The sequence below is a fragment of the Anas acuta genome, chromosome 1 (assembly GCF_963932015.1).
Source record: "Anas acuta chromosome 1, bAnaAcu1.1, whole genome shotgun sequence".
NCBI lineage: Eukaryota > Metazoa > Chordata > Aves > Anseriformes > Anatidae > Anas > Anas acuta.
In genome coordinates this window covers 161,011,178-161,022,651 of record NC_088979.1, presented here as the reverse complement: position 1 = coordinate 161,022,651, position 11,474 = coordinate 161,011,178, and the positions used below count along the sequence as shown (strand labels likewise).

The window sequence follows — 11,474 nt, the reverse complement described above, 5'->3', positions numbered from 1 at the left end:
TCCAGTTTGGAGGCTATGAGTCTGGCCTCTCTTGTCTCAAGATCAAATAAGTCTTGAGATTCCGGGGTTCTTTTATTTTTCAGGACTTGGTGGCTGTGGTTACTTGGTATATCAAGAGACCCAATATACTTGGTATATTAAGGCCGAAAGTATGATTGTGCCCCTGACAGCTCATCTCAACATGCTCCCTTTAGCAGTGATGGTGTCTGCAAAGTCCCACATGCATGGAAGCATCACTGCTGTCCCTGTCTGTGGAAGCATCAATGAGGAGCACCCAGAGCCCACACTGCTCTTAGCACTGGTAACAAACCAACCAACCAACCCCAAACATGTAATTGAAATAAACTCAAGTTGTGGAGGGCCTTTTTTTTTTTTTTTTTTTCCAGTTTATATGAATTATACAGAATCTATTATTTTCAGTGAGTATTGTAGCTCTGCCTTAAAATTTAAATTAAGTCCTTGGGTATGTCCTCAGATATGGTGACAGCCATTTCAGCTTCATCACCAAATGTACTGTTTTATGTTATTTATCGAGTCAGATGATGGGCAGTGCTTTTGTTCACACACAATATGACTCAACCTCCTCTTGCTCCTCACTGTGTGACCGTCTTCTACAGCCTGTCTACCAGTAACCCCATATTCCCCAAAACCAGTAGCCAAGTTTCCAAAACTATGTCCCGCACACAGCACATGGATAACATCTTCCTCCACCTCACATCCAGTTCTCCTTGGCCCCCCACACAGGGGAGACATCCAATGGTTATGGAATTAAAAGGCTCACAGCCACTGGGGATTCAGTCAATCCTCAGAAACATTCTTTTATCTTACATAGAAATTAGAGAAATTTCAAGTTTAAAAAACAAATGTTTAGCTTTTCTACAGTCCAGGAGAGATTGAATGCATATACTAGAAACATCCAGCACAAGTGTCTTAAAAAGAAACATTCTAGAAATAAATAAATATACTAAACTACTGGGTATTCTAAGAAAGCCATGCTTCCAAAAGAGAGCATGAAAGAATATAAATCCAGAATTCTAATTATTCAAACAGCCTTATTTCTCTTCCCAGCTTTTCCCAAGCTTTTTAATCATTATGTAGTCTCTTAGACATGTTTGGTTATTGCTTACATTAACAAAATCCCTCTGAAACCTCTGCTATTATTCATTATTTATCCTGGTAAACCAGCGGTTGAAATTGCCAGATATTTCTGGACACAGACACAGACAACACTAGTGCTGATCCTTCTGTTTTGGTGGTGTGACAGTGTCAAGTTAAACCCAGACACTGCAGACTTGTTGACTGTTAGGGTATGAAAGTTTTGCTTTGGTTGGTGTTCATAAGATTCACCTACTTGGGAACATGCAGAACAAGTGAGGGTGCAAAAATACCTAATCTGTACAGCTTTTTTTTTTTTTTTTCCCTATCCTCATTTCTCTCTCACTTTTTCCTTTGGACAAAACTTAAGCAGCTTTAAGGGTGGAGTTTCCTATCAGAAGTGTTTTCAAATAAATAAATCTGTTTTCTTTCCAAAAACTCATCTGCCAAGCTGGCAAAGCCTTGAAGTATATTTCTGAAAAGATGCATGTTTCTAATGTGGAAGGTAGATTTGGCTCTAGACTTAATTTCATAGAATAGTCAGCAGCTTGATACTTTATATCTTATCGCCTTTGATAGTGTGCCATGAATCTTTCCCACTTCTCTAATTTGCAGGTCCCTGAGGAAAACTGAAGATGTGCATACTGGAACAAGCTGTGCCAAGCTGAAAGAGAAGATTTATGTCTCCTAAACTACCCACACCGATGGGTGTTCAAAGAGCTGTGGCTGCATCCTTCTGCCTCAGAGGCAAAGAGAGCAGAGCAGAGGAGTGAGAGCTATGGGGTCAGGCTGTCTTACTTGGTGCCAGTGGGGTGACAGACAGGGTGGCAAGACACAGCGCCACAGAGAGGAGCCCTACTACCTCCCTTCAGCCCCTCACCACTATCACCAGCCCTTCCTCCTGTGGGGCTGCAGCCATCACACAGTCTCCTAGCCATGTGGTAGAGTACTTGCCCCATCTCTCCTCAGATACAAGTCCCTCTTTTGTCACTTGCTGATGCTTTGGCTCTCAGATCTCCTCTGCCTCCTGGGTTCAGAGTGACACAAGAGGGGAGAGAAAGAGTATACAAGGAGATATGTTTGCCTCAGGCTGACTTTCTAACAACAAGAACAAGGTGCTGAGCCAAGGGGAATATATGCCTGCAATCTTGGTTTTAGCTGAAGAAATAAAAATAATAATAATTTTCATATAATATTTCAAAGTAAAGGGTTAATGATAAAGTTGTCTGGAATGATTCTAAGTGGAAGAAAGGGGATAAAACAGCACTCCTAACAGAAATATGAAGTAAGTCTGGACCACACTATGGGAGCACCAAATGCCAGAGCCAAAGGATAGCTGGAAAGATACATGTAAGATGTCATTTACAGGCTTTTTCTGTCACTAACTCTCAACTGAATTTTGCCTTTAAGGTTAAACAGACACCTTCTGAATTTTATTTACCCAACTGAGAAAAGATGGTGTAGATTTCGTTTTCAAAAAGTGCATCTCGATTTTAGACCCTGGAGCAAAACCACAGTAGATCATTACAAACCTCATGTGATCATGTGGTGGTGACTTGTTTCCATAATCGGCACCAGATTCTGTGATAAGGAAACTTAGCTTCTTCATGAAAAATTATGCACCAAAATACTGTGACTCATGAGAAGATAGTATCAAAGGAGCAATTTATTGTGCAGTAACCACCCACATCCTGAACTCTCTCTGATCTCTGCTATGTCAGCTCAGCGCTAATCGACACTGTGCAGGAATCCACGGCTATACGGGAGAGAAGCAGCAGGCAGGATAACATACAGGGACACAAGCAACTGAATATGTTTCAGAGCTATATCTTTTTTCTGGGAGGATACCCTGGGCTCCAGGCCCCAGGGTGGGGACACATCATCCTTTACTTAGTCCTCCTCCTCCCATAATAATGCCTGTAAGCAGCAGCATAGCCATGGCGAGAAGCGTACAGTTCGCAGGGGTAGTAGTCTTCGCAGATCTCCCTCTGACGCTCCTGGGGTGCCTTATTACGTTCCCTGATCCTGCAGAAGTAGGATAGATGAGGGGTAAGTGTTGTTATCTTAAATACCTGTCTACAGCCCTTTTTCCCCCCCACAACACCCCACCAGGATTAAGAGCCCATCCCCAGCCCCCATCACCAAGCTACCAAGACCATGGCATACCAGCATCTGTATTCACCACACCCAAGGGACTGATGTGAGCACAGCAGGAGTGTTTTGCCTCCCCAGGTAACTTTTTACTTCACGGCTAAGTAGGGTGGTTCGGCTCCTGCCTCAGCCTAGTGCAGAAGGAGGAAGCTTCCAGCCTTCTCCCTCCAGCTATTTCACTATTCCCTAAACCCACGCATGAAGCAGAGAGCTGAAACACCCTGCAAAGGGGACAACATGGTGCTGCTGAGAGGGTTTGCCTCAGTTCCTCTAGGAGAGGATTTCTGTGCCTCAGCTTTTATTGTCACAAGCCCCACATGAGACATAAAACTGCCTGTATCTGCCTTTTATAGATGAGGAAAGGAGGCCCACAGAAGGCCTTGTGATTTAGAAAAGGTCATGCAAATCCTGCATGAGACCTGAAGACTGGAACAAGATCTCACATTGAACTTTCTGGGTATCCCACACTGACTCTCTCTCCTTTTGTTGCTGCTTCCTTCAGACAAATTAAACAGAGCCCTCCCAGTACAGGACGTGTCCTCAAACACAAGGACCCACTCTCTGCTGCCTGAGCTTTGGCTTCTCCCAGGGCTGGGGACTTGACAGACACCTCAAGCTGAGGGATGGGCTGAGGCTTCTCAGAAGTCACCATGGCTTCTTCCCCTGCTACCAGCCTGTGCTTGGCAAGGAGAATCCTCTCCCCACTCCCACCCTCAGTAGCCCGAGGTCACAACATACCTCTCCTGAGCAATAGCTTCTAGTCTCATGTCAGTTTGCATGAAGCCGTTGGCCCTTCGCCTGTTGATGAAGGGATCTGAGAAGACAAGGTTCTGTTTTGTTTTGTTTGCAGAGTATATAAACACTTTTCACGAGACCTGATTTCCAGAAAGCCCATCTCCCACACTGGTGACAGCTTCTCTCTCTGCCCTCCCCTCACAGTGAAACCCAGGACTCCTTAATACTCCCCACCATGCACCCTGCTGGCTCTCCCTATGGCTTGTGCAGCCTGTATGGAAGCTCAGGGTGCCCAAGGGAAAGCTACTGTGAGCCTGGTGCTGCAGCCCCCCTGACTGGAGCTTGGCCAAGGGCTGGGTGCCAAGCTGCGCAGACCACAAGAGGCCTGGGTGTACTCAGTAAAATCAGCAGGACTGTGTAGCTACAAGTGGGAACAGGAAGGGCCTGAACAGGCTTATCTGCCTCCATGGTTAGGCAGTAGAAAAGGTCTGTGTGGAAACTTTGAACTGAAGTGTCTGAAGGTCCCTTCTGTCCTTTTTGAGAAGCAGCACAGTCCGACTGCAGAACTGAGGAGTCTGGGGATGTCTTTGTCACTGGCTCCCACTTGTGCCTTTGTGCTTCTGACTCACTGCTCTGTGAAGTCCTTCTCCCAGATGGTCTCATTTCTTTTTAGCTTTGATCCATCTGTTCTCTAACCTCTCCAGGCTATTGCTCATTCCTAAATGATGCTCTCCACCTTCTCCCACTGCTTCTGTGACACTAACTCTCATCCAGAACAAAGATGCCTCCTGCCCACACACCCACCTGCTTCTTCCAAGGTGCTGAGAGTTCAGTTCTCCCTGTCTTTGAGTAAGGACAGCCAGTGTAACTGTCTCTTTCCACACTCCTCTCAGAGCTCTTTGAATAATGCCCTTTTCTAGTATCTTTTCTAGTACCTGCTTTAGGTGCATGCAGCAAAGATCCAAGTTCATTGCTCTTTGCTTTCCAATTCTTATTACATTCTTTGCAAAGCACAGTGGTATGTACTTGTGCCCAAACACGTGAAGTCTTTTTTATCTCTCTTCCTATTCATCCTGAACTCTGACATCCAATAAATTCAATTTCTTTGAGCTGAGTGGTTCTGCCTATTTAATCCCCATAGTAAAGCACAAGGAAATAGTCTTGGAGATGTCTGCAGCACACTTTGAATTAAAAAAAAGTAAAGCAGTCTCTTACTGAGATACTCATGGGATTCCATGCTCTCGTGGGACTCTGGGGAAAGAAAGAAGAAAAAGGAGTGAGACACTGGATTCATAGGATTCGCAGAGTCTCACACACGACAGATCAGTAGAACATGCACACACAAATCAGAGAAAACAGATTATAAGGCACCTGTTTAAGAGGAAAAGAAAGGGTTCAGTAGTGTCATGTAGTATTTATATGAGGAGTTTACAATGTTCATGTGTTCAGGATGCAGCTATCTGGTGTCCTAGCCAGGACTTCAAGGGTCCCACTTGGTCTTCCAGTATGTGATTCTCAAGCATATTTCTTTCCTTCACATTCTTGACACTACAGTGTTGCTTAACCTCAAAGCCTACATGTGTGCCTAGGAAATGGATTAGCACAGGGGAGTGTGCTTGACTCTTGCATAAAATAGCATCTCAACTTCATCTGTATGCCTGACAGGAGGAAGGTGCTGATATTACAAAAGGGGAAAGGGAGATCTACCATTAACAATGAAGAAGTCTTGACTTGGTGTGCAATAGGGTAGCAATTATGCCTTGCAAAATAGCCTGTGGGACTGTCACAGCCCGAGCACCTCCTATGCACCCCTGTATGGCTCAGCCTTTAGAGTTGTTCTGGTGATCAGCTGTGTCCCCCAGCCATCCTGCAAGGTAACTATAAGTTGGAATGACCATTTCAAAAATGATGTAGTCTCTCCCAAGTCCTGTTATTGTGATACAGACAACAGAGGAGTAGTCTGCAGTGTGAGCTGGAGCAGAGTGGAAGGGGCTGAAGCATCCTGGACTGCAAAACACAGTGACTGGAGCTGGCTGCTCTGGAGCAGGGCTGACGCAAGGGCAGGAAAGCAAAGTTAAAGGGAAAGAAAAAACAAAGAAGAATAAAAAATTCCAAACAGATCCAGAGATGTCTGCAACTTTGGAGCTGTTGATCTACCCCATAAAAATGATCACCTACCATAGCAAGTAGCGGCCATGATCAAGGTAGCCAGGAGTGTCAGGATGATGAGAGTGCGCATTGTGCAAGTGCAGGGAGGGCTCCCTCACTCCGTCTTCCTTGTTGTGTCTCGCTCTCTTCCCACAGAGGGCAGCCAGAGATCCTGGGCTGCCTGCAAAATTAGCAGTGGAATGTTTATTATGAAAACAGAACCAGGAGGGGGCCCAGAAAGGACCTGGGGAAGGCGATGTCTGGCTGGTACACACTCATGGAGCTATTACAAAACATTCTCTATTAGCAGACTGAATCAGTTTTTGGGAAGGAGGGGGCATGCCCCCTTCCTCTCTCAGTTCAGGGCGGGGGGCACAGTTCACAGGCAAGCATGTCCCTTGCACTCAGAAACCTGGCCTGTGGAAGTGGAAGGCGTTCCAGGGGCTGCCGGGGGCCTGCAGGGAGAGGCGTGTGCTGATCCCAGATGTACATGTTTGCCTTTCTAATTTTTCCTCTGATCTGCCCTCTCTGCCCTCGCCATCCTCTGTCTGGAAACACAGCCCAGACTGTTCTGTCAGCTCTGCTGGTGGAGACATGGAGAGTAGGGCTTCAGATGCTTCCTCCCCACTCAGCCCCCCTTCCTCCAGCTGGCCCCACCGCCCTCCCAGCCTGCCAGCTGCCAGAGCAGGCATCCAAGCCCCCTCCCACCTCCTGCTTTCCTGCTCCAGAAGTGACAAGCAGCAACACAGAAGGATCCCTTCTGCTGGAGGGATCATGAGCTTTGCATTGGGACAACATCAGCAGCACCACCCATAACTCTATCTCTGCAGGTCCTCGCTGTGCTCCTGCCCCTACGCTGCCCCTCTGCCAAGGGACATCTTCCTGAAAGCAGGGAGACCAGGTGAAAAGCAAAGATTACCTTTGCCTTTTCAATGCCAAACTCATGCTCTCTGCCTGAAGCCTGTGCTCTTTGGGAGATGAACTGAGCAGGGCCTTCAGCTTCAGGCCAAACAGAAAGAATTGTTTTTCTTCCCCGCTATTCCACCCCACACAGAGAGCAGCTCAGTCCTTCACCATCAATGTCCCCCATACCATCCACGTCCTGCCTGTTCAGTGCTTAGCCTAAGATGAGGAGGAAAACTAGGTTGTGCGGTGACAGAAAAAAAAGTCTGTTTTAGTCACAGGGTCACAGAACTAAGACTTTTCTCCTGTCCCTCTGTGCCCTGTCCCACTCTGGTCTCTTTAAGTTAATCCTCTGCTCTGGGATTGTTTTCATTCCTTAGAGTCCAGGGTTTTGGAGTTGGTATTGAATGTGGATTTTATAGGTTTCCTGAATGTTTTGTACACTGTGACAGCTCATTGGAACTGCCAAGAAAGGGAGGTTTGAGGGAGAGAGCCCAGCGGGAAAGCAGTGAGGCACAGGAAGGAAGATGCTGGGAATGCTGTGGAATGAAGGTGAGGCTGCACAGTGGGAAACTCCAGAAGACTTTCCAGCAAACCCCACTTTATTTACCTATCTGCACTCAGGGCAGAGCCTTCTCACTGGAACACTCCCATTTCAGAAACTCACTGATCCCAGTACACCTGGAGCATCCCCTGCCATCATCACAGCAGAAATGCCTCAAGCACCACTTTAACCCAAACATTTCACTTTTCGCCACAGAAGCAATGCATTTTCTAAGAGATGAAAGAAATTGCTGACTACACAGCTCTATACCAACAAATTGACTTCAGGAAACACATTCCCTTGCAAAGATACACTGCCCCTTGACTCCCCCTGCACTCTTGATTCTTCAGTACACATCTCTCCTCCCCAGCATCAGCATGCTGCCCCAGAGATAACACACCACAAAGTACAGGGAGCTCAATCCTCCTGCTTTCTGCAAGCATCCACTGGTTGGAAATACAGAAAGAGGAGGTAGAATAAACTGCCTGCAAACACCAGGGAGATTTCCACAGTCCCCCCCAAAAGGGGAGATCAGAAAAGCAGCCCTCTGGCCTGTCTCCTGCTGGAGCGGAGAACCACGATGTCACACATGCCATAGCAATCACTCCTAACATTTTGCAGCTGTGAAGCACCAGCAAGGCATTAATAATGAGAAGCCATCCAGGAAAAGTAAGGCAGTCCCTGCATACTCACTAAGCCGTCCTTCCTGGCCAGCCTGTAGCTCGTCTGAGGGGGCAGCTCTCCCGGCGTCCTGGACCCTGTACTGAAGGAGAGGGACCTTTTATTTATTAGCATTGATGAATGACTCCTCCCCTCTTCTGTCTCCCACTCCCGATCCACCCCCAAGCTTCCACCTTCTCAGTCAAAAACACCTTCTGCCCACAGCCAGGAAACAAAAACCTCAAGGAACTGAGCCAAGGGGGAAGAGGAGAGAGCCAGAACAGGCACCAAGGGCCAGTGGGGCACAGCCACGACTAGGCTGCTTTTCTGTGCCCGGGAGCAGTGAGTGGGCAGAGGTCCAAGGACAAGCTCGGTCTTCCCCTTTGCAGCCTGATGCCCCCCCATTTTCTGCCCCCTCCACACTCTGTTCAGAGCCACACTGATGGCTAGGCCACCCGCTCTTCCATGGCGAGCACAAGTCCAGGAGGCCCTCGCCTGTCTCCTTTCATGTTCCTTTTGTGGCTGCCTGATGTCCCCTCTTCCAGACCCACAGCAGTGCTGGACAGCCCACTGGACAACCCAGGACATGCCCAGCTCAGCGGGCTGTTGGGTTCCTGGGCTCCTGGCTCTGACTGTGCCTGAGGTACCCAGGCCAGGAGCATACACACATATCTCACCGGGGCAGTGGTCCCTTGCTCAACCAAGATCAACCCCCGGTATGCCCAGTGGGGGTGCTGGCAGGTCCAGTCCCTAAGTAAGGGTAGGCACAACCTGAAGGACTAAGCTCAGGAGACCTGAGATGGAGGAGATAAGCAGCTGCAGAATCAGTAGTCGTGAGGTTAAGAAAGAAAACACATCACGTCTATTCACTAACCAAACAGCTGGTGGCTGTGGCTGGTTTGGTTCAGGAAAAGATCAAGCATAACCTGACTTAGCGCCTTGGTTGCAAAAAGAAAATACCATCATAACTGTGGAGTTACCACTGATTGTCTGGGACAGAGTTGGGTTTGCTGCACTTTTGTAGGACACTTTGTTACCTCACAGTTAGCACATATATCTTTGATCTATGTATTTTTGCCTGGTTCCCAAAGGCTCTTGTCCAAGGGCAGGACCTGTAGCTCCTACAGCACTTGATGATTTTGACCGAGGAAAGTTCAGACCTACCAGTGGCTCGAAGGTACCACATCACGTGTCCTTGCACAAGCAGCTCTTGGCTCTCAGAGCCTGAGAACTGCAACCTGACATGGAAATGGCTGGACTGGAGTCATACCATTATTTCCAGAGACAGCTTGCAGAGTTTTAGGGATGGTCAATACATAGTCCTTGTGACCAGTGTTGGGTCTGGTTATTACATATTGAGTTCAGCGCACATACACTTCCAGAGATGAAAGCTCTGCCCTGATCTCTGATATGACAGAGATCTGTTTACTTATTTCATTCCTCCAAGGACAGGGGAGGAATGGTACATTCTGGTAAAATGTTCCCCAGAAGTCTTCAGGGTGTAGGGGCATTGCCCTGAGCCGTATTTGAAAAGCAGTGTAAAGAGCAGAACATTTCTTGCTCCCTCTTCTACCACCTTCCAGGGACAGCTGAATATTTGCCCCTGTGTTGTGCAGAACCCTGAAAGAAATCAGGATACGGAAGATCTGTTTGTTCCCATATCTCTTGGTATCAGGAAAGCTTTGGCCACAGTGCCATCTGGCAAATTTTTAGTTAAGTTGGAGGAAATGGATGCTGAAGCCAAAAGTGTGAGATGACAAGGAAGCAGGCAAATGAGACAGAAGTTTGAGCAGTGGAAAAGAGAAATGTTGAGAAATTACAATTTGAATTCCTCTTGGGATTAGCTTAACTGAATACTTCAGTTAATGATTCACTCAGAAAGGGAATACTTTCTCAATTAAGTTTTTTGATAACACAAAGCAATAAAGCAATATCAGTGGAAGGGATGCCTGAGACGTCCTGCAGGAGGAAAAAGATGGCCTTGAGAGCTGGAGTAACAGAAACAGGGTAACACGAAATAGTGCAAATGCCAGGTCTTCCAAGGGGATTAGCAGAAAGAAAATCCTGCTGCAAACTAAGAGCTCATAAGCTAGGGAAAAAAAAAAAAATACACCTTATGAACCAACAGCAAAAAGGTGATTTCAGAATGGTGATTCTGAGACATCTGCTGAGAATCTACCAGCAGAGATGGGCAACTGTTAGCACCACTTGTTTAGGATACCAATGAGGCCTCAGAAGGAGTCCTCTGTATGGGCCAAGTCACTTGTATTCAGGGAAGAACTCCCATGGAAATAAATGAGAATGATGTAAACAATGCTGTTAAGGAAAAAAAAAAAAAAAAAAAAAAAAAAAAAAAGCTCATTGAGTTAATGAAGGGATATAATTTGCTGTCTATGAATGTGTTGTGATAAGCACTAGGGAGGTAGAATTATTAAAGCCAAGGGACGGTACTTGAACAAAAACACATGGGTGTTGTTTATGTCCCTGAAGACATGGGGGCTTGAAATGGGACGTTTCCATGATAGCTGTGGGCTCTGAAACAACCCCAGGGGTGTACTGGAAATAAAACCTAATTACCAGTCTATTTTCCTGCTGTAAAAGCCTTGTGGTCAACAAGGAGAGGCTCAGTGACTCCCACAGTTGATGGCAAAAAGATCTGTCATTTTGGGGGTGACTGAAAATCACCCCCCACAAGTGCCCAGCACACTGAGTGTCCAGCTTTTATACCTCTAGGAAGGCTTTGGCAGAATCACTCACTGAGCACTGACCACAGCAAGGGAATAAACCCCATCAGCTCCATGGCAGAGATTTCCAAATCCAGGTTGCCCAGAGTATCAAGTGACTGAACTCATTGACCTGGAGAGCCCTTCCCAAGCTTGCTCTGATGTTTCAGGATTTAAGTTAGTCAACCACCACATGGGCTATGGCTTAGCGATTTCTCAACATGATAAACAAGTACTTTTTGGAACAACTAGTTCTACAGCACATGAGAAAACAAGACTTTATTTTTACTTTTTCATTTAGTCCTAAGTAATACCTAGGAACAGATCCAAGAAGCAAGTATAAATGAGCCACTAAGTAACAGTGTCTGAGTATTCACGATATAATTAAAGTCAACAACCTCATAAAATAAATCGTGCTGAAAACTAGCATACAGACACTAAGCTTTAGAAAGGGAGATATTTTTTTTAAACACAGGGGCTAGTCAAAAGACTATGAAATAAAAATAAATGGAACA

At 46.4% G+C, this 11,474-nt stretch overlaps 1 protein-coding gene across 1 annotated transcript; it reads right to left on the bottom strand.

Moving 5' to 3' along the window:
• Positions 1-2,743: 2,743 nt before the first annotated feature.
• MGP (matrix Gla protein) lies at positions 2,744-8,420 on the bottom strand. Its single transcript, XM_068668906.1, has 5 exons — positions 8,270-8,420; positions 6,160-6,310; positions 5,197-5,232; positions 3,985-4,060; positions 2,744-3,120 (listed from the first exon to the last, which is right to left on the bottom strand). Exons 2-5 carry the CDS (start codon positions 6,218-6,220, stop codon positions 2,982-2,984), a joined length of 312 nt encoding a protein of 103 aa, XP_068525007.1. The 5' UTR covers positions 6,221-6,310; positions 8,270-8,420; the 3' UTR covers positions 2,744-2,981.
• Between the last annotated feature and the right edge of the window lie 3,054 nt (positions 8,421-11,474).

Bases quoted from the DNA above. Each gene is read 5' to 3' on its own strand.
- MGP (XM_068668906.1), bottom strand. From the start codon at position 6,220: ATGCGCACTCTCATCATCCTGACACTCCTGGCTACCTTGATCATGGCC. The intron at 5,233-6,159 runs GTAGGTGATCAT...TTCTTTCCCCAG, and splicing joins CATGGCCGCTACTTGCTATG to AGTCCCACGAGAGCATGGAA. The intron at 3,121-3,984 runs GTATGTTGTGAC...CTACTTCTGCAG, and splicing joins GAAGCTATTGCTCAGGAGAG to GATCAGGGAACGTAATAAGG.